The sequence below is a fragment of the Drosophila mojavensis genome, unplaced genomic scaffold (genome assembly GCF_018153725.1).
Source record: "Drosophila mojavensis isolate 15081-1352.22 unplaced genomic scaffold, ASM1815372v1 contig_74, whole genome shotgun sequence".
NCBI lineage: Eukaryota > Metazoa > Arthropoda > Insecta > Diptera > Drosophilidae > Drosophila > Drosophila mojavensis.
The window spans coordinates 15184836-15212232 of record NW_025318899.1 but is presented as its reverse complement, the minus strand read 5'-3'; the positions used below and the strand labels follow the sequence as shown (position 1 = coordinate 15212232).

At 42.4% G+C, this 27397-nt stretch overlaps 8 protein-coding genes and 1 long non-coding RNA gene across 12 annotated transcripts; 5 read left to right on the top strand and 4 right to left on the bottom strand.

The window, feature by feature from the left end:
* The first annotated feature begins 184 nt into the window (after positions 1-184).
* Positions 185-5477, top strand: LOC6582608 (serine/threonine-protein kinase PITSLRE). 2 transcript variants are annotated; one of them, XM_015162525.3, is made up of 3 exons: positions 185-267; positions 2375-4712; positions 4776-5477. In XM_015162525.3, exons 1-3 carry the CDS (start codon positions 203-205, stop codon positions 5313-5315), a joined length of 2943 nt encoding a protein of 980 aa, XP_015018011.1. In that variant the 5' UTR covers positions 185-202; the 3' UTR covers positions 5316-5477. The 2 variants fall into 2 exon arrangements, with proteins under 2 accessions (XP_015018011.1, XP_043865570.1); XM_044009635.1 differs by lacking the exon at positions 185-267 and adding an exon at positions 1062-1247.
* On the bottom strand, positions 5400-6812 carry LOC6582607 (peroxisomal membrane protein PEX16). Its single transcript, XM_002008271.4, has 2 exons — positions 6607-6812; positions 5400-6532 (listed from the first exon to the last, which is right to left on the bottom strand). Exons 1-2 carry the CDS (start codon positions 6719-6721, stop codon positions 5625-5627), a joined length of 1023 nt encoding a protein of 340 aa, XP_002008307.2. The 5' UTR covers positions 6722-6812; the 3' UTR covers positions 5400-5624.
* A 107-nt stretch (positions 6813-6919) lies between these two features.
* Positions 6920-8273, bottom strand: LOC6582606 (hydroxyacylglutathione hydrolase, mitochondrial). 3 transcript variants are annotated; one of them, XM_015162524.3, is made up of 2 exons: positions 8162-8273; positions 6920-7805 (listed from the first exon to the last, which is right to left on the bottom strand). In XM_015162524.3, the coding sequence occupies exon 2, from the start codon at positions 7771-7773 to the stop codon at positions 6958-6960; it is 816 nt and encodes a 271-aa protein (XP_015018010.1). In that variant the 5' UTR covers positions 7774-7805; positions 8162-8273; the 3' UTR covers positions 6920-6957. The 3 variants fall into 3 exon arrangements, with proteins under 3 accessions (XP_015018010.1, XP_015018009.2, XP_002008306.1); XM_015162523.3 differs by having other exon boundaries at positions 7926-8252; XM_002008270.4 differs by having other exon boundaries at positions 8034-8250.
* Positions 8274-8436: 163 nt separating this feature from the next.
* On the top strand, positions 8437-9764 carry LOC6582605. Its single transcript, XM_002008269.4, has one exon. The coding sequence runs from the start codon at positions 8639-8641 to the stop codon at positions 9683-9685; it is 1047 nt and encodes a 348-aa protein (XP_002008305.2). The 5' UTR covers positions 8437-8638; the 3' UTR covers positions 9686-9764.
* Positions 9765-13516: 3752 nt separating this feature from the next.
* Positions 13517-14115, bottom strand: LOC122757476. Its single transcript, XR_006357523.1, has 2 exons — positions 14055-14115; positions 13517-13989 (listed from the first exon to the last, which is right to left on the bottom strand). It is a non-coding gene; the product is annotated as an uncharacterized LOC122757476 (long non-coding RNA).
* Positions 13925-17974, top strand: LOC6582604 (homeobox protein SIX3). Its single transcript, XM_002008268.4, has 4 exons — positions 13925-14340; positions 16179-16603; positions 16667-17184; positions 17734-17974. Exons 1-4 carry the CDS (start codon positions 14181-14183, stop codon positions 17831-17833), a joined length of 1203 nt encoding a protein of 400 aa, XP_002008304.1. The 5' UTR covers positions 13925-14180; the 3' UTR covers positions 17834-17974.
* Positions 17975-18315: 341 nt separating this feature from the next.
* On the top strand, positions 18316-20123 carry LOC6582603 (trafficking protein particle complex subunit 12). The gene is made up of 4 exons (XM_002008267.4): positions 18316-18696; positions 18764-19348; positions 19407-19582; positions 19642-20123. The coding sequence occupies exons 1-4, from the start codon at positions 18373-18375 to the stop codon at positions 20021-20023; spliced, it is 1467 nt and encodes a 488-aa protein (XP_002008303.1). The 5' UTR covers positions 18316-18372; the 3' UTR covers positions 20024-20123.
* A 232-nt stretch (positions 20124-20355) lies between these two features.
* Positions 20356-25175, top strand: LOC6582602 (mRNA (2'-O-methyladenosine-N(6)-)-methyltransferase). The gene is made up of 5 exons (XM_002008266.4): positions 20356-20526; positions 21633-23477; positions 23541-23666; positions 23736-23864; positions 23921-25175. The coding sequence occupies exons 2-5, from the start codon at positions 21640-21642 to the stop codon at positions 24609-24611; spliced, it is 2784 nt and encodes a 927-aa protein (XP_002008302.1). The 5' UTR covers positions 20356-20526; positions 21633-21639; the 3' UTR covers positions 24612-25175.
* Positions 25176-25826: 651 nt separating this feature from the next.
* On the bottom strand, positions 25827-27190 carry LOC6582601 (peroxisomal membrane protein PEX14). Its single transcript, XM_002008265.4, has 3 exons — positions 26963-27190; positions 26603-26890; positions 25827-26541 (listed from the first exon to the last, which is right to left on the bottom strand). Exons 1-3 carry the CDS (start codon positions 27080-27082, stop codon positions 26107-26109), a joined length of 843 nt encoding a protein of 280 aa, XP_002008301.1. The 5' UTR covers positions 27083-27190; the 3' UTR covers positions 25827-26106.
* Between the last annotated feature and the right edge of the window lie 207 nt (positions 27191-27397).

The window sequence follows — 27397 nt, the reverse complement described above, 5'->3', positions numbered from 1 at the left end:
TAAGAAAAACTTGTACAATTCCACCGAAAACTCAACTGAAGGTCACATAAATGTGCAGAAAGTGCTCGCCAATCATTTTGGCATAAAGCGTGCAGGAAGTTTGCATTCAAGCTGCTGGAAATTTGCTGGTGAATCAGCATCTATACGCGGAGGCAAAGGCAGCGTCTTCTAATTAATATCTACACGCGAATCAAAACGCAATATGGTTAATACATCTGGCAGTGAAGATGGTCAGCTGCGCAGCCCCAATGACGGACACTATATCAGGTGTGTAAAATGTTATATATATTATACATATGTATGTATATGTATACATATATTGAAAAGCACATCAAATTGTTGCTGCATACACATACACACGCACGCACGGAGAACACGAATACATTCACATGCATGCGCGCGTGTTGCTATGTGTGTTTGTGTGTGTATGTGTGGGAGCTACCGTATTAAGTGCGACCACTAAACCAATTTTCTATTTGAAAGCGTTATTTTCTGATGTTTATTTACGAACAACAAAAAATGAAAAACTTTAAAACATAACATTCATGTAAACAAAAAAAACACACGATTTACTGATCAAGAGGTGGCGCATTCTGCAAGTCCGCTTGTCTGCGTACAAAGGAAACAAAGACAATGATTCCAATTTCGATTTATGTAGCTCTCGAAAGTTATTTCTGTGACGTACACAGGAAAAAAAAGGATTTACATTTGCAACACCTGCAGATCAGTCAATAGTGTACGTTCTCACACCTACATATCCTTTTTTTCGCTTGCTTATCATATGTACAGTATATAATGTACAAATTTGCATCCCGTATACTCTGCTACCCAAATGTTAAACAATAACAACCAAAAATAAATCCAATTTATTGACATTACCATAATTTTTGCATATGTACCGTTTAATTGACTTGAGTTTTTTCGTTGCAAATAGGCCAAAAAGTGTGTACTTGTCCCAAAATGACCGAGGCGCGCGATGGCCAACAACTAAAACTAAACTTAAAATAAAAACAAAAATAAATACAAAAAAACAAAAAATTACAAATAATTATACAAAATGAACGCAAGATATGAAATTCAAATTTAAAGTGTGCCCAGCAGCTCAAGTGTGTAAAATGGCAAATCCACAGCGAACAGCAGGCCCAGGATATGGCCAACTTCTCAAACCCAATATGAAATGACTCAAGAAAATGCCTTTAAATGACACAAAGACAGACGAGAGAGAGTGAAGATCGTAAGGTCTGGCGGTAAATCGAATACAACTTTCTGTTCAATAACAATGCTAATGCCTTTCCAAGTCCTGTTATCTATATACGCATTCTTATACATATATAGATCTCTAAATCTTTGTCTTTTGTCCCACGCATTTCAAAAAAAAAAAAAAAAGTTTATAAATATATTTTTAGCAGAGTTTGCAGTCGTAAGTTTACATTTTACAGCCCATCGGAATTTCAACTCAATGCCCCAAGGGAATTGTTTGTTAACCAATTGCCAATGTTCAAATGGGGTTGGCCGGACAGGTAAGTACATAAAACAGTGGAATCTTGAATAACTCATTATTATGCCATGTTTATTATGAATAATATTACTTTCTTCAACTTTTTACCATAACAACTTATGGCGGATATAGTAAATGGTTAAAAGGTTTGACTTCTTAAGCGAACTTCATGAATCTGGGATCTCTTCAAGCTGAAACTTCACTGATATATTGAAGAAGAATTTTTACAGTGCTTGAAGCATTTTAACCTCATCCGTAGCCAATGTATTATTAGCCATTATTATTATTAGTATCTTTCATCTCGATTTTTAGATATATTTATATATATATTTCATATGTCTGCTTTATGTATTTAAACTTCTTGCACTTTATTCCTTAACTTTTAAATGTTCAACAAGATGTTTCACAGTATATCTATTAAATCCCTTAGGTTTCGTAGGTAAGATCTGTAATATGAGTATTATTCAAGGATTCCACTGTATTAATATATACAACTAATGAATGCACATCTACAACTTCGTATTATTTGCTAATATACTACACCGAAAGTTGTTTATTGTTTTTCTTTGATTATTGTCAATTTCCACCCAATGTTCAAGCAGTAATGCGCTCTTCCATTATTGGGGCCTTGAGACTTGAAGCTGAGCTGGGCAACGTAAAATGTAATCAACGACTAGCAAAGCACTGCAACAACATCAGTCAATCGACAACAACTTGAGTGACAAGAACAGCAAACAGTGTCAGAGCGCGCCTCGTGGCATCATCTTCAATTCAGAAACTGGTTGCACACTTTCGGGAAAAACAACGATAAATTCAATATTTCATGCAATTGGCGTCAAAGTTTGTGTAAAATGTATTTTGTCTTTTCTCTTTTAGCGGCGAAGATGACCACGACGCTGATGCCCTTTACATACAACCGCCACAGGCTGTCAGCAGTCAGGGACGAGACGCTACGAGTTCGCGGCGAGAGAAGAAAAAGCATTCACGGGACCGGCGCCACAAGGAGCGCAGCAGCCTGGAGGAGCGGGAGCGGGAACGTGAACGAGAGCGGGAGCGTGAAAGGGAGCGCTATGAGTATCGAGGATCTCGTGAGGATCTGGAACAACGTTATCATCAGCACCATCAACAGCATCGCAGTGAACGAGCCAAACATCATCTGAGCCACGCCTATCAATATCAGCAACAGCTCCCCTTGCCGCCGCCTCCCCAGAGCTATGTCCATCACCATCATCATCAACAGCAATTAATGAGCTTATCCCGTGCTGGGGCGCGTGCCGAATACTATCATAGCAGCCGGCATGTCAATTACGTAGAAGTGGAGCAGCCGCCGTTACCATCTCAGCGTCGCTCCAGCAAACATGGCTACGAGCAGCCAAAGGATGCTGAGAGCTTGGAACAGGATCTGCGCTCACGACTGCTCAGCAAGCGGCACAAATACGTTAAAGACTATGAGATGGAGGAAAACTACGAGCAACAACATTCACATAGTCGACGCAAGGAGCGGGAATCTCGGCACAGCAGCCACAGTCACAAACTGCGCCACGGTCAGGTCATCGAGCTGCTGGACAGTCCCGAGTCAGGAGCAGTGCCGCATCAGTCACATCATCGTAGCAAGCAAAGACGTTCTGAGATCGAGGAAGCCGCCGATCCTGTGCAACATCATCGCACAGTTTCTACTGATCCAGAGTTGCTGGCACGACGAGAGAAAATCTTGGCTGCCGAGCGTGAGAATCGCAAGCGCAAGCAAATTGCACGCGAGGAGCTGGAGGCGCGTCGGGAGCAACTGCTACGTGAACGCAATGAGCACAGCGATGCACTCAGTCCCAGCGCTGTGGCAGCCAGTGTAACCGCTGGGCTTAATCCTGTCAAGCGCAAGCAAAAAATTAAACTAGAAGAGGAGCACTACGAGCATCGAAAACGAAGCAAGCAGCAGTCGGGTGAGGAAAACAAGCGGCAAGAGAAGCCAGCCGAAGATGGCACCGAAGACAGTGACGACAGTGACTCCGATGAGGATGACGAAGACGAGGACAGTGGCAGCGAGGAGAGCGCCAGCGACTCTGCAGAGAGTGCTGAGAGCAGCTACGAACAGCCGCCACACAAGAAAAACAAGAGAAAAATCCCCCAACCCGACGATGATGACGATGTGCCACTGCCAGATAGTCCACTGAGTGTGGGCGCTCTTTACAAGTCGCCGAAGCAAAGACCTCGTTCTCGCTCCGCCAGCTCCAAGAGCTCGGCGCATAGTCACAGCAGTGCAGCCAGCAGCAAGAGTCGTCACAGCAGTCGAAGTCATAGCAGTCGCAGTCGGTCCCGTTCCCGATCGCCAATCAGTAGCGGGGAGGAGCAACAGCGCTCACGTAGCAGCAGCACGCGCAGCGAGGAGCGCGGCATGGCCCAACAGCAGCTGCAACAGCAGCCGCAGCCGCTGGATAGTAGTGAGACCAGCACTGCAGATAAGTTGTCAAAGGCACCTGTTGAGGATTTGCCGCCATGTGATGACAAGGGTGTGCCTCTACCCAACTATTATCCGGGCGTGCAGGGCTGCCGTTCGGTAGAAGAGTTCCAGTGCCTCAATCGCATCGAGGAGGGCACCTACGGCGTTGTCTACCGCGCCAAGGACAAACGCACCAACGAAATAGTCGCCTTGAAGCGTCTGAAAATGGAAAAGGAAAAGGAAGGCTTTCCCATAACATCGCTTCGAGAGATCAATACGCTGCTAAAGGGCCAGCATCCGAATATTGTGACGGTGCGTGAGATTGTCGTTGGTTCCAATATGGACAAAATATTTATTGTTATGGACTATGTGGAGCACGATCTCAAATCTCTGATGGAAACGATGAAGCAGCGCAAGCAGAGCTTCTTTCCGGGCGAGGTGAAATGTCTGGCCCAACAGCTGCTGCTCGCTGTCGCCCATCTGCACGACAATTGGATACTGCATCGTGACCTGAAGACCTCCAATCTGTTGCTCTCCCACAAGGGCATACTTAAGGTGGGTGATTTTGGCTTGGCACGCGAATACGGCTCGCCTTTGAAGAAGTATACCTCCTTGGTGGTCACGCTGTGGTATCGAGCGCCAGAGCTGTTGCTCTGCTCACCGGAATACTCGACGCCCATAGACGTGTGGTCTGTAGGCTGCATTTTTGCCGAATTTTTACTAATGGCGCCGCTCTTTCCGGGCAAATCTGAAATCGATGAGCTCAATCGCATCTTTAAGGTAAGAGAATGTAGTTTAGCAATTTATGCATTTATTATTAATTGATTGTAATCTTTTTTATAGGAACTCGGCACACCCAACGAAAAGATCTGGCCAGGGTATTCGGAACTACCGGCCGTTAAAAATATGCTGAGCCAGAACTCACAGTTCACGGATTATCCAGTGTCACAGCTGCGTAAACATTTCCAGGACAAAACATCAGATGCGGGACTTGGACTGCTGCAGGGCCTGCTCACATATGATCCAAAACAAAGACTGACTGCTGATGCGGCGCTTAAGCATGGCTACTTTAAGGAGCTACCCCTACCCATCGATCCATCCATGTTTCCCACTTGGCCAGCCAAGAGCGAGCTGGGCGCACGCAAGGCGCAGGCATCGTCTCCAAAGCCACCATCCGGTGGCTCGCAATTCAAGCAGCTGGGCCGTGATGAGCCCATGCCAACTGCCACAGCTGGTGGCGGAGCTGGTGCTAAGCTCGCCTCCGGGATCATCACTGGCAACAAGAAGAGCGGTGCAACGGCGGCCAGCACAGGATTTGTACTGAATGCGGGTCTGACGCAACGGCAGCTGGCAATGGGTCCAGGCTTCAGTCTGAAGTTCTGAGACCGATTTGTGTGTGGTGTGTACAACAGATTCGTAGCCAATTTGAATAATTGTTATGTATAGTTTAGCGTGTAAGATAAAAAATGAGGAAACAAAAGATATCGTTTTAATGTATGTGTACAAATATTGTTCCAAATATAATTTAAAAGCCATACAATCACACAACGCACTATAAATAATCACCATGTAAACCAGAATTGATCCATTCATTAAGGGAAAGTTCTTCCATATCATTCACCAATTGCTGATCCATCCATTAATAACTTTGTGTCCTTAGCCTAATATGGAATACTTGTTGCATGCAGAGCCTCAAGTGGACCACAGGTAGAAGTAGGTGTTCTGCCATTGTGGCACGTATTCCTTCAGAGGTCCGGCAACCACTTTGGCAATGGGCACATTCTGTGCCACAAAGCCCAAAATTCGTTCGATTCGCGTCTTACTGTACTTATCGTAAAATGGACTGCGTACGAGGAAGTACAAAAGATTAATGCAGCGCCGGCTTAGCTCCAATTTCTGCTGCTTGGACATCAAGTGGCGGTGCTGGCGATACAGATGTACGCTATATAAATCCATGGAAAGCGCTATTATGTACTGCTTCCAGCTGCGCTGCCCAAACAAGCCCATGGCCACCAAATGGACGAGCGGCTTGGCTATGTACAAGTACTCCGCTTGCAGCAGTTCACGTGGTATTTGTGTCTTGGCTGCATCCGCATTGTCCACATGCAATTTGAAGTCGCGATATTGAATGGGCGGTGCGCCCTCGACTTTGCGTATGAGGCGCCCTGAACGTTTCAGCTTAAAAGTTATGGAATGCTCCGACTGGGGCACACTGTCAGCTGCTGCGGCGTCGGCTTTGCGCTGCTTGCTCAGCGCACGTCGATTTACAGCTGCGATGGGCGGTGACGTGATTATGTCAGATGTGGAATGCTTCAGTAAAAATAAGCGGCCAGCTGCCTTGCACACTTGTATGAGCGCTATCACCAGCCACTTGCCCGTTTGACCAAACAGGCGGCGCGCTGATATCTCGATAAACACTTCACAATATTCGAGCGTCGTCAGTGTGACCTTTAGACGGTAGCAGAGGCCGGACTGCAGCCGGAGTACGGCATTCTCGTTGGCGCCACGTGCCTTTTCGATAATGCGATCGTTGTAGAACACCAGCATATTGGATAAGGTGTATACTAATTCGGAGAGGACGTTGGAGTTCGATATGCGACCTAATAAAATCGGAAATTGCATCACCAATCCACACAACAAAAAAATTGGTTGCTTATCAATGTAAAAACTTTACCTGCCACAAAGTAGGAGACCCATTTGGCCGTTGTCTCAAAGTCGCCCACAACATCTGGATTTTTGGCCACCCATGCCTCGTAGGACTTAAGTAAGCCCTTTAGCTGGTCCATCATAGATTGAAAAACAGCTCGTCTATAGAGAAAACAAATTCAATTGCCGCTGCTTTGTTTCCTTCTATTGCACTGAAAATACAACAAAACAGTGACATTCGCCCCGAAGCAAGTATTTTCGATAAGTACCTAAGCTATCGAAATTACCATCGATATCTTTAACACCTTTGGCGCTATTCTTATAAGAAAACACACAACTTGTGCTCTTTATCAAGTAAAACGTTTAATAAATTTAAAATTTAAGCTTTAAAGTTATCCTTTTCCTTGCGCAAAGCTTCCATGGTGCCAATGGGATTTGCCGAAATGCCAGCATGATTCTGCACGGTAGCCTCATGAACGCGCATAAAAGGATTCCACAATTTCTCCTCGCCAATGGTGGATGGAACTGTTGGGTCTTTAGTTGCGCGGCGCAACTTAGCCCATTCAATGCGATTCTGTACATTTTTATTGTCCGGCTCCACATGACGAGCAAAACTCATGTTCTGCAGCGTATACTCATGGCCGCAAAAGACTTTTGTATCATCCGGCAAAGCCGAAAGCTTAGCACACAAAGCATCATACATCTCCTCCGGTGTGCCCTCAAAGAAGCGACCACAGCCGCCTTGGAAGAGTGTGTCGCCAGTGAAAACGGCGCCAGCCTCATTGCCATTTGTAGCTGTGACATAATAGCAAATGTGGCCGCTGGTATGACAGGGAGTCGACAAGCAGCGCACCTTGAGGGTGCCAATGGTGAATGTTTCATCCTGGCAAACTTTGTGATTCATTGCGCCAATACGTTCATCACCGCCATAGACCTCCAGTTTACCATCCCACATCTTGACCAAGCGCTCATTGCCGCCGGCGTGATCCCAGTGATGGTGAGTAGTCAGAACTTTGTTTAGCTTTACATTCGACTCTTTCACTGTCTTGATGACCAGCTCTGGATCCACGGGATCTACGACAGCTGCCTCTTTTGTCTTGCTATCCACAATCAGATACATATAGTTATCCTGTAGAGCAGGCAGGATTTTCACCTGCATGCTGTCCAGCGTGACATCTTCCAAAGAGCTATGCATGCCTCTTAATCCAACTGTTCTCAATTTTTGTACTGCGAAAAAATTAAATAAATACACATATATGTATATGAATTACAATAGTAACTAAAGTGATTGCATGCACATTAAACAGATAATTATGTTGATTAGATTAGGAGACAAAAAAAGATTACAATTGACGCGAGACAATAACGGGACAACCAGACACCGCTTTAATGATCCAGCACCAGCACCAGGGGACGCACTAACTGCAGCTCCGTGCGCAGTTAATTTGGACAAACCTCGAAAGTAGTAGGAAGTCAATTGGGTTTCAATGTTTCTCCAGACTGACGAAAACATTTAGGCGCTTCAATTTGGTTATCTTTTATTGCTCGTTAACCTAAGGCACAGGATGATGATGCTTATTTACAGTTAAATATGTATGTCACCAGGAAAGTGCCGGAACACTTGATAATATATATAATGTATATGTGTAGTGTAGCTGTTTTTTTCCTACGAGCAGCTGTCACATTCGAAGCTTCAACTACTTCGATGCCACAACTATCGATAAGTTATAGCTAAACGCAATGTAGTGATGAAATGTCAACCGATTACTTTTTCAATTGGCGCGTTAAATTAAACACTTAATTTATTAAGCTTATTTAATGTGGATGTTGTAGATACATAAAGTATGATAAATTGAGGAATTTTTGAGGTAAAATCTATAAGATATCGTTTGAGCTATTCATTTTAAAGAAAATTTGAATTCTAAGTATGGTACTTCTCCACACGTATTACAATTATTCTCAAGAAACAACAAGGCTTCCTATTGCTACACAAGCTGTGCTTCTTCAATCAGTTTCCTATTTAGCATATTTGTTTTACTATATTCAATAACAAGCTGGGAATGTCTGATGCTGCTGAGATCAATTCGACGCAGTCGCATACCCAATTGATTGAAGTGCAGGTGCATCATGTGGGTGTTACAGCCAAATTGCAATCGCCTTTGAAGAAGTTACTGCCCCAGTTGAGCAGTTCAACGGATACGGAAATCTACCAGCATCCGAAATCTAAGTACAACATGTTTGAAAACGAGGGACAAGGCGACACAACAGCAACGAACACAACTGGGCTATCGAGTCCGCCGTGTGTGCTCTACGAAATGCATGCGGAGCCAGAGAAACGTGTCTCCAAGCCGAATCGCATTGAGTTCCAACGCTACTCGAGGAGCAAGTGCACCCGCATGCCGGTGCCGCCGCGCAAACGTGCGACTAGACCACAACCATATGGGTCCAAAGCAAAGGAGATGCAGGAGCCGAAACATCATCATTCGAAGCAGCTGTGTCAGGAGCATCGTCCTGGCTTTCTGGAACGCCTGATGGCCTCGCTGGACAACATGTGCAAGTGCCAGCCTCAGCATGCTCACAGCATCATCGACGATCTGCCCTCGCCGAAGTGGAACAAAAAGGCCGCCGCCCGACACACTTGCATCGGCATCTATCCCTTTGAGCACGGCTGCGCCGACTACTTGAGCACCACGGATACGCATCCCAAGATTAATTCAATTGTCCTGGCAGATCGAGCCACGACATATGCCACACATTTTTGGGCCGAGTTCTTTGGACTACTGCACATTGCCGTCGCCTTCGTGGTGTCCTTTCTGCTGCAATCCTACCGATTCCTGCTCTACTCTCTGGTCAACACTCTGATTGTGGGTCTTCTCCACACGACCTCCGATTATTTGGTCAAGCCCTTCTTGACGGTGATCTTCAATGGTTTCCTCCAGCCGCCGATGATATTTTTTTATAATATCATGTGCTCGCTGCGCGATATTTTAGAGCCCCTCGCCGAGACATTGGCTCACTTTATCAAGCCATTGGCCACGCTGGGCTCCAGCCTGAGGCTGATCCATGTCAACTATCGCAATGTGCGTCGCTTTAGCAAGGATGTGTGAGCCGTTTCTTCATCTGTTTTTAATTATTTTGTATCAAATTGTTCTCAAATGTTTAAAGAAGTTTAGTTGTTGCTTTAAATTTGCTCTCTGCTGTTTCATTTTATAACGTTTCGCTTGGCATTGCCCACTGTTTCATTCCATTTGGTTCCGGCTGCGGTAGGAGGAGCCTGTGCTATCAACCCTCAAGCAGATTGCTCTCCCAGCTGTCGCTGTCGCTGCTCTCGCACCCAGCAACAGGATTATATTGGACATACCTTGTTCCGCTGATGCAACACAATCTTACGCACATAGATATATAGAAATCGGATCGGGTTACATTGTTTGCTTCGCTTGTTCATGGAACTGTGCAACCATAACGACCTGGTTGCCCAGCTCTGCCCTCACTCCCGCTCCAGCTCCAGCTCCCTCTCCCTCTCTCACTCCTCTGCTAGGGGTGGTTCGAGCTCAGTTGGGTTTGAGCTCAATTACGTTGAATGAAACATTTATGATTTATTTGCTCATTTCGTGGCTGCGAGCGCACAGGGGGCAATGCCCAACATATGCCCACTATAGCCAACGCCTCTGATTGTTTTAAAGCGACTAATTATATCCCACGAGAGTTTTTTGATATCCTTAATAATTTACAATTTTTGCGCCTAATGAAGCACATTAAGAAAGTAGTACAAAAATAATGAATGCATACAGAAATCTGTTTTCTAAATTTAAAAAACATATATTTATGTATATATTATATTTTAACCTAAAATGGATATGCCGAATATTGCAAATTAACTAACGACGATATTACTTAGTAGCATGAATTATATATAAACACTGAACTGAAATTATATTTACTTGCTAAATATACAAAATATTTATTTATTTATTTTTTTTTTTTTTTTAGAGATTTGACACTACTTAAAATGTTGGGAATATAGATTTAAATATATATTCTATATATATTTTTTTATGATTCATAAATTGCTTAAAAATTTCCTAAATATATTTTTAAACAGAGAAACCCATTTTTATAGAAATCTAAAATATTAAAAAAATATATAAATATATTTCTTTAGCAAATTTCTTTCTAGCAGCTGCTCTTATCAGCAGTTTTGCTTCCGCATTCACTTTGCTTTAAGAAAAATTCGAAAGAATTGGCCAAAACTCCTAATCAATTGAAAAGATCTAGAAAATGATATTTATCAATGGATTATAGCTGCTCTAGTTTCCGTGAATCACTCCCGAGGCCTTCTTTTCACGTTTCACAATGAAATTCTTGGCAAAAGTGTAACCCCATCCAACATCTATATATATGTATGTACATATGTACAGCTCTTAAAATTTTAGCTTATGCTAGTATACAAATACTAGAAAAACAATTCAAGTTTCGCTCTGTATACAAATAATTGATAGTTGTAAGTGTGGAAAAAAGTTTTATTTGTTATTTGAGTAAATGGAAACCTCAAGAGCCAGCGACGCTTCATTAATGAGAACTAATAAGATTGTTGTGAGAGAGTGTGTGTGTGTGTGTGTGTGAGTATTCCATTGACTAAGAATCATCTTACAGCGAGCATATATAGATAGTCACAACCACACAACCCTTGCCAGCCAATTAGCTTTAGACTCTGACTATATCTGAACATATGTTGGCTTAAGACCTGAACATTGATTGATTTCCGTAACTAATTGGTGCACGATTTTCCATTTGAGTGAAAACTGAAGAATATTAATTGGACTTTCGCTCTGTCTTCCTGCCTCTATGCGCTCTAAATACATGAAGCTGGTCCACCAATACCCGAGGAACATTTCTATTGAACAATTGTTGACAAGGTGCGAAAATCAGGTTGCTACACGGCACAATAGAAATGCGTTTGCCCATTATTGTGCGATCGACAAGCGGATAAAGGATGCTGCACAAAAGATCAGACATTGTGACTACAGTTCATGAATGGGATAGACAACAGCAGCAGCAGCAGCAGCAGCCACATAAATGACAAAACACTTTGCAGACACATTTGTTGGGAATTTTGGGATTAGAGCTGTTTAAGCTGTTTTCCAGTGGGTTTGTCGCTCCATTTATCTGGGCTACGGATTATGATGTCGCACAGGTTATTTCTGTTTAAGGATTGCGTTGGCTAACAGCATGACGTTAGCTAAATTCTACAGCAAATGTTTATGTCTCTCATTGTTCCTCTTTGCCAGAAGTTAAGCAATTTGTGTGCACTCGAGTAAAGTGACAATGGACTTGGGTTATATAAGAAGTTGGGAGTAAAACGTTTTGAATATCTATATGTATTGGGCTAGAGATTTATGAAACTAAAGGGTGTCACATGACAAAGGGAAAGAGATTAGCCTAGATCAACTTAAGAGTTTGATAAATATTTTTTATGATGCATATTTACATAATATATACATATACTGTAAAAACTACTTATATATATGTCTGTATGTATATACATACAAATATACCCAACAGATCCTCGGTTCTCACTTGTAAATGCATTCTCTGTGCCCGCCTGCATTCAGTAGTAGAACCGGACACCGAGGCAGGCAGGCAGGCAAAAAAAAAAAAGAACAGAAGCTTTTTTGCTACGCTCGGCAAAACACAATAGTGTGGGAATCAAGGCGCGTCGCTTCGCATGGCTCGAAAAACTTGTTATTGGGCATTGCTTGGCAGCTAAGTCCTGACACGTGATTGCCATAATCAAATAAACAATATTAGCTTAATGCGATTACAAGCCTCTCTTTGCGGTCAATTAGCGGACAACAACACCCACCCAATAAAGTCTTTACTCCTTTGCTGCTGCCGTCGATATATGTATGTATGTATGTAGCTAGGTTAGCTGCCGTTCAAACAGCATGATATCGTTGATCCGTGTTACCCGTTACATAACTCACGTGTGTATATGTATTATACAATTAGCATAATATCTTATTCTGATTTTCGTAATGGGAGCTGTTCCTGTGACGCAATTTGACTTCTGGAGATGGCCACTTGCAATTCTTTTAATTAGGTGGCAATATCTTTATATTAACAAGTTCATTTGAACAAAAGCTAGTGTCAAACAAATAATTATCGATAGTCCACAAGAGTCACATCCTTATTCTGACAAGTTCAAATGAACAGCGAATAAATCTGGCTGCTCTTAAGCTTCATTTTTAGCCACCTCAAAAAGATACTTATTGAAAATAAGAAATGCACCTGTGTTGCTGTCAACGTGCAGGCCGCGTGTTCCTCAATTTATGCGCCCCTTTGGATTGATCGCTCAATGCTATAAAGCTGATGCTGTGTAAAATTGAAAACTCCCGTGTGAGCTGAAATTGGGACAGGCTCGGGGATTTGGTTGTGTGTGACGAAATTGTCAACCCTCCTAATATCAGTCCTAATGAATTCTTTCCAACAACAACAAATATGTTGTTGCTGCTGCTGCTGCTGCTGGCAACCATTGTTTAGCCTTTTTGTGGATTTGCTGCTGTTGTCACCTTTGTCATGTCACTATTTTATCACACCATTTGAAGTGGCGCACACCGATTTTAATGCCTGTGAATGAGAGGAACAATTTTGTAATTGAAATTTGATGCCATTAGATGACAAATGACAAAGACAGCAGCAGAAGCAACATTTTTTGCAGCCCCTTTATCAGTCTGTCCGTCCGGCTGTCTATCTGTTTGTCTGTGCAGTTCAGTTTTGTTGCCTGCTGTTGCTGTGCGGGGCATCAAATTGCATCGCGTTTTTGGTGACTTTAACAACTGATTTTATATGCAAACTCTAACAAAAATAGCATTTAGCAATGCTCAAGAAATTTGATGTAAATTCTAAGAAATGCACACGGCATTCATCAGCTACTACCATTGAGACGCAAACGAGGTCAACATGTTTTATTTTTCAATTGAAATGTTCACGTTAAGCATTAGATAACATAATGCAATACAGCTTAACAGACGCACACAGACACGCACACACACCCATACAGCTGTGCATGTGTACATAGTCAGGTTTGGCTGGCCTGTTATTGGCAAGCATTGAAAATGGCGCCGGCTATGGCTAGGCAACGCCCATCGTGCAGGACAAGCCAAATGCGAATAAGCCACCCCTAATTAGCGTGCTCACGCACAGCAACCAACTCACACACACACACAGTCACACATATACGTGCAGCCAGCAAGCCCTTTTACAACGTTTCGTTTCCAAACGTTTCAGGCACAGGCAGCAACAGTCGCCGACGCAGCCTTGAATGCAGTTCCATTTCATTCGTCAACGCGAGCGTCGCGCGCTCTCTCTTTGCCACTTGCAGTTGAGTTTGAAAAGCGAAAGCGTCGCGTTGCTATCAACGGGAAGAAAAATATTTGAGAAAAAAAAAAACCAAGGAAAAAACTGTTAGAATATTACCAAAGTTTACAAAAGTGTTTTAATAAGTGAAAATAGTGTGTTAAAAAAAAGTTTAAAAAGTAAATGATTTAGTTAAATAGTCATATATATATTTGATTGAAAACTGTTAACGTTCAGCTTTCAAATATGTTCGAAAAGAATATGGATAGCACAAATCTCTCGGTGTCCATCAACGGAGACCTGGACTCGACCAGCTCCGCCGGCACAGCATCCGATCATTCCGCCGTGCAGCACGACAATATTAGCTCGCCCATGGCCTACGGCTCGCTCTTTCTGCCAAATGCTGGTAAGCCATAGCCAATTTAATATATATATATATAGATCGGATTACATGAAACAGGCGTCAATAAGGCGCTGCATAAACAATTACCATCGGAGACTCTTGTTTTTTATGTTTTAATGTTAATTTCCTTTTTTTGCTGAAGATTTCACATTTCTCAGGCACTGAATGAGCTTCAGAAATGCAATATAATATATACATACATAGCTATTGCATAAATAAATGCTGTCTATTAACAAATTATTGCCATCAGTCAAATAGGTAAACTGATCTAGGCATTTGCATTCTTCTGGGATAAATATTTGCATAGATATTGTTTTACAATTGAAAAAAAAATCATGAATATTTAAACCAGGATTATTTTAGAATCTTAGTTGGCAGCACATTTTGGGAAATTCTTTTTATGAAACTTTATAGAAAAAGAAGAGAATAGAGAAGAGTACAACCATTATATGATGTACTTACTTTTACTTGCTTTTTAAGTAAACGAAAAAATTGTCAATAAATTATTTAACAATTAGTTTTCAAGTTTGTTTGATAATAATTATCAAAGAAACCATAGGCTGTTTGTTTTATGAAGTTTCTTATCTAAGCTCATTAAGGTCCTCTCTATACTATTCCTTAACACTCAAACTTTTAGTAAATTTCGAAATTCACTTACTCAATTACTTAATTATTCCATACTCAAATATGTTTAGGAATTCAATATATTCAATATGTTTCTTTAAACTCCAATTCGACTGCGCAGTATTTACATTGGCTTTTGGCATTCCTTGGCGTACTTTCCACTCATTAAACAAAAACACAATTCAATTGTTTTATAATATATTTACATAGCACTAATTATGCATATAATATATACAATATACATACATGTATGCGCATATTTATGTATATAAGGTGGTATCAGATATCGTTGTATATATGTATGTATATACATATTTTGCATGATGTCTCTTTCTGGTCTATATGGTATTGTTTGCTATGTCTGAAGTCTGAGGTCTGAGGTGTCGAAAGTCAGAATTTTGATTAGTCACATGCAATTCGTAGGCCACGAGGGGAGTCCAAATTCAAGTGGGTTGTGGGAGAGTTGAAGGGGAGCTGGAGAAGCCGAGCTATTGCTGAACAGCAAAGTAGCACGTGAGAATGAATTCTCTTGCGTCAATATGTAATGTGTAGATGGAAAACATAAAAAACATAAACACTTAATGGTAAAAAAATATTTAAATAATTTTCACACGTGCCATTTAAATGTTTCGGCTATGAATTGGAGAAGTTCTGCGATAAAAGTGAAAATATTTATAGAGAATTATTACATTTAAAAGTTCCATTGAGATGGAGAGAGAAATAGACTGTGTGTAAGAGAGAGAGAGAGGGGTAGAGAGATGGAGAAGGAGAGAGAGAGGGAGAATCTGTGTGTGAGAGTGAGAAAGAGAGGGAACAAAAATGGAAGAGATCAAATTAGAGAAAGACGAAGTATGCAGTGAAAGAAAGAGGGAGAGAGAGAGAGAGAGTGAGATAGAAAGCGAGAGCGAGAGGGAAAGAGAAGTATCATTGATCACTACAGCAAAGCTAAGCTTATTTCTACACTTCGTACTCTAACTATTCATTGAAATTAAATGATATATTTACACTTTTTAGGGTTTTAATTATCGACATATTCATTAATAATCTTTAATCTTTGTCTAAGGAAAACAAAAGGAAAGTCAGAGAATTATAGACGATACAAATATATTTAAATATTTTTGTCTGCTTAATATTATCATATTTCTCAAAATAAATCCCTTGCAATTGCTCGTATTTAAAGATTTCCAATCTCATCTCATCTGCTCTATTTATTTCAGGCTACCGTGGCAACATTTCGTGCAAAACAGTTTTGCAGCTGGACAAATTCGCGCCGTATGAGGCGAGCGAAAAGGATTTGATTGAGCGTCGCTTTCAGGACATCACGAATGACTATGACAAGTCGCCGCCACCCACAGCATCCACGACGCCCACGCACTATCCCACGCTGAACAGCATCATCTTCGAGAACGGCAGCAGCAGCCTGGGCGATCTCAATGGCAATACCAAGTCGGATGGCCTCTGTGGCGGCCTGCAGCGCGGATCCGCTGGCTTGGGTGGCGGCGGCAGCGGCGGTGGTGGTGGCGGCCTAAGTGGTGCATCGAGTGGCGGACATCTCATCTCGAATCTGACTGCGGCGCATAATATGTCCGCCGTTGGCAGCTTTCCCATTGATGCCAAGATGCTGCAGTTCTCCACAGATCAGGTGAGTGGGAGATGGATGATAGCCAAAGGAACGTTAGTTGAATATCAGTTTACCCCGATACAGATTCAGTGCATGTGTGAGGCACTGCAGCAAAAGGGCGACATCGAGAAGCTGACAAACTTCCTTTGCAGCCTGCCACCCAGCGAGTTCTTCAAGACGAACGAGAGCGTGCTGCGGGCACGCGCCATGGTGGCCTACAATCTGGGCCAGTTCCACGAGCTGTACAGCCTGCTGGAGACGCACTGCTTCTCGATCAAGTACCATGTGGACCTCCAGAACCTGTGGTTCAAGGCGCACTACAAGGAGGCGGAAAAGGTGCGCGGCCGTCCGCTCGGTGCCGTGGACAAATATCGATTGCGCAAAAAGTATCCGCTGCCAAAGACCATCTGGGATGGTGAGGAGACAGTCTATTGCTTCAAGGAGAAGTCACGCAACGCTCTCAAGGATTGCTATCTAACGAATCGCTATCCCACGCCCGACGAAAAGAAAACGCTGGCCAAGAAAACGGGCCTCACGCTCACCCAAGTCTCCAATTGGTTTAAGAATCGCCGGCAAAGGGATCGCACACCACAGCAAAGATCGTAAGTATATCGAGTATATATGTATTCTTTTATATATTTTCTATGTCGCCCAGAAACTAATTACAATATGTTTTCCACATAACTCGTAAAACAATTCATGTTTCTCTCGCACTCGCTCTCGAAAACCAATTCAATTGTTTTTCAAAAATTGGCATTTAAAAATTCGTTTAAGTGACCGTAAAACACTTGCCTCGGCATCGAAGTCCCAATTCGAGTTCCCTTACGGTTCGCCACGGTCCGATGCCATTTTTTTTTTGGTTTTTTTTTTTTCTGAAAGGGCACTTGAGCGTGTTTTATGTCCAATTTTGCAGCTCCTTTTACCCTATTTATAGACGGGCACTGGTCGCCAACGTTGCCCGTTGCCCATTGCCTGGTGCCCGTTACTCGAATGCGCATGCGTGTAGCATGTGCCTCAATTGTTGCCGCATGCCCCGCTGTGTTTGATCACTTACAGGCGTCAAATTCCATACACTCTCTAACACACGCACACACTCAAATACATATATATGCACACATTTAAATACATATATATTTTTCTTCTCTTTACAGTGATATAATGCTGCCTGTGGGTCAATTGGATGCGAACGGTTTCCCGCGCATGTTCAACGCCCCCAGCTATTATCCCGAATCCATTTTCAATGGACAGTAGAGTGAAGAATGTGGCAAATGCGCAGGCGCTGCTTTGTAAATACATCAGTTTTAATGTTACATTTTTGGGTCATCAAATGACGTTATGTTTCTAGTTTTTAATTTGCTTTATATTACTGTACAATAATAATAATGCAATTGCAATAAATAAATATAGAAAAAAACAATGTTTAAATAAATAACGTATTTTTATTTGGCTGGGCAGCACTAGACTTATTTTTAGTGTGCTATAAAAATAAAAGCTATTATCGATTGATAAAAAGTATCGATAGCTCTTGTATAAAATTGTATAAGAGTAATTTAAATTTGAATTGTAGATAAGTTGCAATCGAATCGTATAAATAAAAATACGAATTATATTATATAAATTTGAGACAAAAGTTCTTGTTTGAATATAAAAAAAAAAAAAAAAAAGTGCAGTGTGACCGTTGCAATGTAAACTAACAGTTTAAAATAGAGCAACAAATCGATTAGATATTCATCGGTTTTCGATTGTGTTGCAGGTGCTGAAAAAAACACAATAAACGTATCGACCACGGAATGACAGATAACTCAAACGGACGACTAAGCGAATATTTCGCCAACGATCCGCCCAGCTTTTTTGATGAGCTGACAAACAATAAATCCAAGCCCAAGGATATGCAGCCAGCAAACACCGCTGAACCAACCAACAGTAACAATATGCTGGGCAGCACATTTACGGGCAGCTTTCAGCCTCCTGAATACGTAGAAACAGCTGAAGCTGATGAGCCTATAAAAGTGAGCGATGAGGTGAGAAACCTGTGGCAGCTGCCCACACCAATTGAAGCGGGCAAGCAGGCAGCACATCTGATTATGCCAGGCATACACATAGCTAACGATTTGGTAAATAATAAGTAATAAACATAATAATAAAGCAAATATATCGAACTGTTTATACATTTTATTGCAGCCCGATCCCATTTGTATAGCCGTAACTCAACATTTAGGAGAAGCTGAATTGCAACAACGTAAAATTCTCGCAGTTAAAGATGTGACGCAAGATGAGCGGGGAATACGTACATTAATCAATGCTGGCTGCTTCCGTGCGGCGGTCAATCTAACAGGTAGACTGCTCACCATCTATGGCCAGGGCTATGGTCGTGCTGGTCAGCCAGCGAAACATTCGCCGCATTCGCTTCAATTGTGGTTTACGCGCCTCGCATTGCTGGCCAAGCTGGGGGAATACGAGCTACTGCAGGCAGAGGCTGAACCATTTGGTCAACTAAATGCACCCGATGTCTTTTACGAGTATTATCCAGAGATGTACAAGGGCAAACATGGCTCTATTGCATGCTTCTCGTTCCGCCTGCTCTTGGCCGAGCTGCCCATTTATCTAGGCAAACCTCATCTAGCGCTGGATCGCCTGTCTGAGCTGCATGTCATAAGCAATGAAATCAAGGAGCATTACGACAGATTAAAGAACATAAATGCAGCAGAATTTTGGCAGCGAAGAGCCGAACGCGTACTGCAATCAATTATCAATTGCGCTTTAATGGTAAGTCAGAAAATGTGAACCTTTATAGAGATTCATTTAAAATTCTCTTATATTATAGATGAAGAAATTTAGTATGATTGATGACATTATGGGTGGAATGCTGTTAACACGCTCTACGCTTAGCAAAGAGGAGCAACGCGCTTTGTATTCAGCTTGGGGCCGCATTTATCTACAAATCGGAGATATTTTTGGGGCGGAACAAAAATTTGCTGTCTCTCGACGGCTGCGTGAGATGTGAGTGGCATTTATTTATAGAAATTATCGTTGATAATATTTAAACTTGACTTTTGCAGTAATATGTCGCCGGATTTGCGAGATCTGGTCGACAAGGGCCTCATAGCTGTGGCCAAAAATGATTTCCCCGAGGCTTATCTCATATTTCAAAAGGCGCTACACTTGGACTCCGGCAATACGATGATATTAAACAATATGGGCGTATGCTTGCTGTATGCTGGCAAACTGAAAGACGCAATTAATTTGTATGAACGTGCAATCAATTTAAATCCACAAAAGTCATTGAATGAAAGTTTACTAGTGAATTTATCAACATTGTATGAATTGGAATCGAATAATTCCAAGGCGAAAAAGTTGAATTTGCTACGTTTGATAAACAGATATAAGCCGGATCTCAATATAAGTGTAGAAATTTGCCTTAAATTGCAGGCAACAAATTAGTTACAAATATATATATATGTAAATACTGTTGGTAAACATTCCACAACTCCATCCAGAATGAATAAAATTCAACCTGAAAGTGTACAGTATTTCAAAGATACCACATATTGTATTCATAAATTGATATTACGTGCTGGTATTTTAATTACTGTATCAAGTCATCAACTTATCGATATTTGAGAATGTCAACAGTCGAAAGTTTAATGTACTGACAATTAAGCTCAAAATCTGAATAATTTATTTTTTTCAAGCTATTATCATTTAGCCAAACTTTTGCTTGGCTCATGTTTACTTTTAATACATTTGCGATATGTTCTTCCACCAGTTATTACAACACTTACCAGGTCTGGTCACACTTAGCTGGTGAAGTATCTTTGGAAGAAGAGTTTTTCAGGAATTTATTTATAAAACATAAATAATCGTATCAAATAATTACGTACATACGTTATAAATGTTTGGAAACACGTTGTTGGTGTTTTGTATAATAGTATAGTTGAAAATAGGTGAGTTTAGTGGCATTTAAACGCGATTGAAATATGACCATACGAAACAGCAGCAAGCAGCAGCAAGGCGTAGTTTATATTGATGTGGTTGAAAAGAAAGTGTAGAGAAATTTTCGGTGCAGTCACAATGTTGTTTATAAATCTATACAAACGACAAATGCCGCATGGTATGCATGCGCGCCAAAAATGTTGTGTAGCGCCAAGCAATATACAAAAATAAAATATCAGTTTTATGAAATTTTTCTTTTATATATGCTGCAATTAGTGTGTTCTGTGTTTTGATGGAAAAAGCGCGCCATTATTTCAGTGCCTGGCATGACGTAGCCATGAAACCGCAGAGCAGCACTTGAATGTTGTTAGTGCATTTTTTTTTTCATAAGTCATCGGAATTGTTTATGGCAAGTAATGCAATCGTCATTAGTGTGTGTGTGAGCCTGTGCGTGTATATGAATTGCAGCAACAAAGTTGCCTGCAAATAATTTTTTGTATATTTTTATTTGTGCGGTGCGCATACGCTAGGTACACGCTCGTCAAAACATACACAAGCAGGCAGAAAATCTCTATTCTTTTGCAATTTGTTTTGATTTCTCATTCGTCCCTGCCGTAATGGCTCTCCCTCTCGCTGTCGCTCTCACTTGGCCGTTCTCTCGCTCTCCCTCTCTGTTTCTCTCGCTCTCTCTTAGTTTGTTGCTCACAAGAAAACATGCGCGCCGCTCTCGTTTTATAGCACAAGCAAAAGCTCCAGTTGATTTGTGGAGTTTATTAGGGGAATGCGTGCTTACGCTCACTAGTAACGGCATATTTATACGAATGTATATGTGTACGCATCTATGCGTCATATTTATGACGATCCTGCTGCTCGCCCACTTGCGCGTACTCTCCGGCTTGCGTTGCTGCTTCGCTGAGTGTTTCTTGCCGACTAGTTTCCGTTAAGCTGGAGCCCAAGTATTTCACTGCTTACCAGACTAACAGCTGCAGGCGCTCTCGCATCTGATACACGCGCGCACGCTCTCGCGCTCTCCCTCTCGCGATTGAAAAACGTAAACAAGAGCTGTAAATAATGTTAAGGTGTGTGTGCGTGTTTCTTTTTATTTTGGTTTTTGCAGAGCTCAAATGGCTGCGAACAACAGCAACATGCACAATTTGGGAGCGCTGCAGGTGCCGCCATCGGTGATCGCCTCCACCGGCTCAGTGGGCTCCATGATGCAGCCGAGCACCAGTGCTCAGAGTGCCTGGGATCAGTTGACGGCGAGTGCCTCTAATAATATGACACCGTCGCCTACATCGTCGACGGCAACAACAACGGCTGCGGCCGCGTCTACATCGGACGCAGCTGGACACATGATGAGCGCTGGTAGCTCACCGGTGCCCAGCTGCTCGTCACCATCGACGCCGACAAAATCACATCATGCGCCGCCCACGCTGGAGGCAATGGCTCACACGCCGCAGGGCCCACCCACACTCGGACCTGGTGGCTATGGTGAGGAGTTGACAGGCGAACTTGTTAATCAGGGGTGGCGCAAGTTCTGGTCAAAGCGTGAGAATCGGCCGTACTACTGGAACAAGGTCACTGGCGAATCGCTGTGGGAAATGCCAGGCGCACGTCCCTTTGATCCACTTACGGATCCGTTGGGCATCTGCCATGGTGGTGTTGGCGGTGTTGGTGGCCCAACGCCCATGACGCCTCACCAGCAGCAACATCATCATCATTTGAAGCGTCGACCCTCGGATGACATGCACATACACCCGCACCCGCACCATCAACAGCTGCAGCAGCACCCTATGGGTCCGCATGGCGGGCCTCCCATGAAGAAGTTTGTGCTGGCTGGTCCCTGGGATCTGGAGGTGTGCACCAATGCAGTGATTGTTGAGCGCCCACCCACGTTACTGCCGCAGCCGCACCCAGAGATCGAGGCTTTACGCGCTGCTTTTACCATGAAGCTGCTCAAGACATATGAGGATCTTTGCATGCGCCGGGAGAACATCAAGGCGCCGCGGGACTCCTTCAATCGCTGGCTCATGGAACGAAAGGTCATAGACACCGGCTGCGATCCGTTGCTGCCCAGCAACTGCGTGCCTGAAATCTCCAGTTCCATGTATCGGGAGATTATGGCCGATATACCCATCAAGATTGTCAAGCCCAAGTTCACGGGCGACGCACGCAAGCAACTGTCACGATATGCCGAGGCGGCCAAACAGATCATCGAGTCGCGCTCAGCGCCGGCGGAGTCCAAGAAGGTTGTCAAGTGGAATGTGGAGGATACATTTCAATGGCTGCGCCGTACAGTGGGTGCCAGCTATGAGGATTTCCAGGATCGTTTGGCGCATCTGAAGCGCCAATGCGAACCGCATTTGGTGGAGACGGTTAAAAGTTCCGTGGAGACATTATGCGTTAAGATCTACCATCTGTCAGCGGAGCATGCGCGTAAGATACGGGAACGTCATTTGCAGCTGCTCAAGGAGCATGGCATACCGGAACCAACGCCGCCACCGCCGCCGCCCCACCTGAAAAAGGTGTGGTGCTATCCCATACAGTTTGCAGTGCCCTCGCCTCGTATGCCGGCCATTGAATATCTGCAGGATCGTGATCATATGATCATTAAGTATACGCCCGCGACCATCAATCAGCCGGATGCGCAATACATCAACCTCACCTATCTCCAAAAGCTGGAACAGCTTTATCGTCACAATTGCTTCGACGACAAGAAGTTTGATCTGTTCATTGGCCGGGTGTGGTGTCTGCTTAAACGCTACCAGACCTTTCTGGGTAATGCCTTAAATTCATCCCAGGAGGCGGAGCTCACACAGGCCGCGCTGCCAGTGCCCGTCTTTGAGTGCCTGCACAGGCATTTCGGTGTTAGCTTTGAATGCTTTGCATCGCCATTCAATTCCTATTTTCGGCAATATTGCTCAGCATTTGCGGATACGGATGCGTACTTCGGTTCCAGAGGGTAAGTCATATAAAGTTTTCTGCCTAATGTAGTTCAATTTTAATAACAATCTTATTCTTGTAGACCATTTTTGGACTTTAAGCCTGTGTCCGGTTCCTTCCAAGTGAATCCACCGCATTGCGAGGAACTTATGGATGCCTGCCTTTTGCATATTGATAAATTGCTTACCGATTCCATGGAACCTTTGAGGTAGCTTGATTTATTTTAATAAATATTCCTTATGTATATTTATAAACTTTTGTCTTAATCCACTCACAGCTTCATTGTGTTTCTGCCTGAGTGGAAGAGTATATCGAAGCTGGAGGAGAGCATGTACAAGCGCCGTTCAATGGTTGTGTTGGGCATGGCGCACGAATATCGACATGGCTATCAGCACATGATGCAAAAGTATGCGAATTATAAAATATATAAATATAAATATTTATTTCATGCACTCCCAACAGGTCTGAGGTTCTCATTAAGTGCATGCAAGGCACTCAAGTGGTTTGGCTGCAGAATAGCGCCGGCTATGCGCGCTGGGGACCCAATGAGAATCGTGTTGAGGCACTGCGTGAAGCTTTTCGGCCACAACGTGATCGTGAGCGCGAGCGTGCGGCTGCTGCAGCCGCTGCCACTGGCAGCAATTCCAATCACCAGCAACAGCAACAGCAGTCGCCGCCGTCTTCAACGCCGCAATCAACGGCCTCGTCGTCTGTTGCCACACCAACACCTGCCACGCCCACAACAGCAAATAACATTAATAGCACATCGGCAGCTGTGACCGTTGCCATCACAACGAGCTCCAACAGCATCGGCAGTCCCGTATCCACAACGTCTTCCGTGCTAACGCCCCTGTCGCCGCACACTCCGACGGGAACACCATCGCAATTCCCGTTGACCATCAGCAATACGAGCAGCAGCAGCAATTTGGTAGCCGCCTCGCCAACGATGAGCGTCCAAAGCGACTGCTCATCGCCGTCATCGTCGACGATGTCGTTGTCGCCTGCCCCAGCCTCAGGCGGTTATCCGGATGGTGGCACCACAGCAGCAGCGGCTGCTGTTAGCATTACGGCAACGGCCAGCACATCGGCTGCAGCGACATTTGGACCAACAACTAGCATTAGTAGTACGGCGGTCATCAATTCAGCTGTTTAGAGATAAAAAGGAAACCAATTATTGTAAACTATTCGTCTAAATTCTTTAAGCTAACAGTGCACCATGGGGCTAAGTACCACTATTGTGTTTCCTTTGAATTAGCTATTATATTTTAGGCATAATTCTTTAATTGTATAAAACGAGGAACTTTAACTTGTTTAAGACTTTTGACTAATCTAAAGAAAAGCCAGTTTCTTGAAAGTCATGTTTATCTTATCCGAGTGCCCTCGAAATTAATGGTTACAAGTTTAAAGTTGAATAATTGTATATATGTTTTTTATTAATTAATAATTATAAATAGCTGATACTTAACTACGGCCTGGCTGTTGTTAATCATTGCAATTGATCCCGAACAAGGACCAAGCTGGCCCCACATACTAAGCAGAAGGTTCAGTTATGCATACAAAGTATGGGTAGAATGGGCTCCACTTATTCTTGATGATTGTAATTTAACAAATTAATTGTTTTCCAAACCCTTTAATACGACAACTAAAACAAACACACATACACATGAAATAAAAATCACGCACTGGCACAGATATTTCATTCCGTGCTGCACCTTAACTTTATATATAATATATGAGTAAGCCCCAAACAATCTTTTGTGAGACTATAAACGTATAATTTAGGATTATAACTTAAAGCAAAACTAATTTATCGTATGTACAAATCGATAAAAATCTTTAAAATAAGTAGTTGAAAAATATATATAAATATACATATATATAACGGATCGTGCAGAGAACCAAATTTGTAATAAAAAAGAAAACAAAACAAAAGCAAATGCTACGCACCGCACAATGAACATAATATATAGTATACCTAAAATGGGTTTATCACAACAGAATCTATTGGTAGACCTTGAAACCAAACCTCATCAGCCCTTGGAATGTTCATTAAAGCTGCCAATGGAAGCCATCGTGAATATGCCTAATACATTTTAATGGGAATTTAGCCAATTTAATAGAAACGTAGAAAAAATAACAAAACAAAAAAGTAATAAAAAATAATAAGAATCGGCAACTTTGGATAAAAATTGAATTCTAACTATAAGTTTAACAATATCAACTAAGCTGAACTATCACCCGGTCACTCCAAAAACAACCCCAACACACACCACCCCTCTACCGAATTCAATACGTTAGCCTTTTTTAAAAATACCCTCTTAATTAATAAACCCGGCGCTCTTGTCGCATAGATTAACAAATTGCATAATTAAAGTTTTTTTCAATTATTCAAACCTCTTTTTATTATATATATATTGTATATATTTTTATGTGTATTTTATCTTTTGGTAGCAATTATGGATATGGATAATAGCCTTTGAAAATTAAACCTGAATACTACTAAAAATCTGCAAACCGTCTATGTGTTATTCATTCAATGTACACTGGTTACAACTAAAGCATCAAATAATTCATATACAAAATCTATCAATATGTATATATAGCCAGACTACATCGGCTATATATGAAAAGCCTTTTCTTCATAGTCATTACATGATCTCTAAGCTAGAATCACTGTTTTTGGTAACCACCTCTGTTTCGGACGACCCGGAACCAGAGCCAGCATCATCTGGCTTATCATTGTCATCCGACTGGCTATTGTTGCTATGGCGATGGTGATGAGGCGAACTAGCCAGCTGCCAGGCAGGTATAGAGGGCACTGAAATGGGCTGTACGGGTCCCGGAAATTGTTTACGATTCAGCAATAGCCCCTTAATAGCGTCCAAGTCACAGCGAAAATTGTTGAATTCGCGAGTCATATGTTGGGTCTGCTCCTTCTGTTGCAGCGTAATCATGTCCTTAACCAATGTGATTTCGTTGTTAAGTGCGTCGGTGCGTACTTCCACCTTTTTGTCAATATCTGCCAAAGCCTCCTCAACTGGTTTCTTCTTTGGCTTACCAAATAGAAATGGTGCAATGAATTTCTGTAAAAATTTTTAGCACAATTAGAGTGTGTTACGATATTAACTATAATCTATTACTTACGCGCCAGAATAAGTAAAGGGCATAGACGAATCCGCTAAATAACGCAGCAGTGTGCAGAATTTCCCGAAGTCGGCCGAGAGCTGTTTGTTTTGGCTGCACCGCCAGTTGAGAGCCAATATTTATGACAGTATTGGGATTGTTTGGATCTTGGGTAAAGACACCGGCTCGCTCACAAGCCAATTGTATCTCATGCGCAGTTAGACCTTTGGACCTCAGAAACTGCTGCTTTTGGACGAGTGATGTGTGGCGAACTTTCGTGTTTTGTAAAAAGCTAACAGCTGTGGTTATCTACCGATTTAAGGTTAGAGATTAGACAAAGTCGAATAGAATTGCTTTGAATGCTTGCTTAAGACTATTTACCAGCGATTCACGCGGTTCCAGTACCTCACCGTCGACAGCATTCGGATTGTAATCTTGTACAGTGGCGCTAGTTGTGGTCGTTACGGTTGTGTCACCCGTGTCTGTATTGCTGTTAGACATTTTAATGTTTACGCTTAATTCAATTTTGTTTCTTTGGACAGAAAACCCAAATGCTAGTGCAGCAAGGGGCTTTGTGCTAGGAATGACGAGTGCAACACAACAGAATAATATATCGAATTAGTCGTCGATATATTTGTACTGAGTCTATCGAAAATATATATCGAAAATCATAATTAATAAATGACACAAATGGCGAAATTAATTATTATTGCTTGCTTTAAATCGTTTTTGTATGTAATGTTTTAATTAAAAATATTTATTTATTTACTTTTTTGAAAATATCGATGAATATATATATGATATGTTGCAAGTGGT

Excerpts from the sequence above, each read along its gene's own strand:
- LOC6582608 (XM_015162525.3), top strand. The coding sequence starts at position 203 with ATGGTTAATACATCTGGCAGTGAAGATGGTCAGCTGCGCAGCCCCAAT. Across the intron at positions 268-2,374 it reads AATGACGGACACTATATCAG|CGGCGAAGATGACCACGACG; the intron begins GTGTGTAAAATG and ends TTTCTCTTTTAG. Across the intron at positions 4,713-4,775 it reads AGCTCAATCGCATCTTTAAG|GAACTCGGCACACCCAACGA; the intron begins GTAAGAGAATGT and ends TCTTTTTTATAG.
- LOC6582607 (XM_002008271.4), bottom strand. The coding sequence starts at position 6,721 with ATGATGGACCAGCTAAAGGGCTTACTTAAGTCCTACGAGGCATGGGTG. Across the intron at positions 6,533-6,606 it reads GGTCTCCTACTTTGTGGCAG|GTCGCATATCGAACTCCAAC; the intron begins GTAAAGTTTTTA and ends CGATTTTATTAG.
- LOC6582606 (XM_015162523.3), bottom strand. The coding sequence starts at position 8,091 with ATGTTTTCGTCAGTCTGGAGAAACATTGAAACCCAATTGACTTCCTAC. Across the intron at positions 7,806-7,925 it reads GTTATTGTCTCGCGTCAATT|TACAAAAATTGAGAACAGTT; the intron begins GTAATCTTTTTT and ends ATTTTTTCGCAG.
- LOC6582605 (XM_002008269.4), top strand. The coding sequence starts at position 8,639 with ATGTCTGATGCTGCTGAGATCAATTCGACGCAGTCGCATACCCAATTG.
- LOC6582604 (XM_002008268.4), top strand. The coding sequence starts at position 14,181 with ATGTTCGAAAAGAATATGGATAGCACAAATCTCTCGGTGTCCATCAAC. Across the intron at positions 16,604-16,666 it reads TGCAGTTCTCCACAGATCAG|ATTCAGTGCATGTGTGAGGC; the intron begins GTGAGTGGGAGA and ends ACCCCGATACAG. Across the intron at positions 17,185-17,733 it reads CGCACACCACAGCAAAGATC|TGATATAATGCTGCCTGTGG; the intron begins GTAAGTATATCG and ends TTCTCTTTACAG.
- LOC6582603 (XM_002008267.4), top strand. The coding sequence starts at position 18,373 with ATGACAGATAACTCAAACGGACGACTAAGCGAATATTTCGCCAACGAT. Across the intron at positions 19,349-19,406 it reads TTATCAATTGCGCTTTAATG|ATGAAGAAATTTAGTATGAT; the intron begins GTAAGTCAGAAA and ends CTTATATTATAG. Across the intron at positions 19,583-19,641 it reads TCTCGACGGCTGCGTGAGAT|TAATATGTCGCCGGATTTGC; the intron begins GTGAGTGGCATT and ends TGACTTTTGCAG.
- LOC6582602 (XM_002008266.4), top strand. The coding sequence starts at position 21,640 with ATGGCTGCGAACAACAGCAACATGCACAATTTGGGAGCGCTGCAGGTG. Across the intron at positions 23,667-23,735 it reads GATTCCATGGAACCTTTGAG|CTTCATTGTGTTTCTGCCTG; the intron begins GTAGCTTGATTT and ends ATCCACTCACAG. Across the intron at positions 23,865-23,920 it reads TATCAGCACATGATGCAAAA|GTCTGAGGTTCTCATTAAGT; the intron begins GTATGCGAATTA and ends CACTCCCAACAG.
- LOC6582601 (XM_002008265.4), bottom strand. The coding sequence starts at position 27,082 with ATGTCTAACAGCAATACAGACACGGGTGACACAACCGTAACGACCACA. Across the intron at positions 26,891-26,962 it reads TGGAACCGCGTGAATCGCTG|ATAACCACAGCTGTTAGCTT; the intron begins GTAAATAGTCTT and ends TTAAATCGGTAG. Across the intron at positions 26,542-26,602 it reads CCCTTTACTTATTCTGGCGC|AAATTCATTGCACCATTTCT; the intron begins GTAAGTAATAGA and ends AAATTTTTACAG.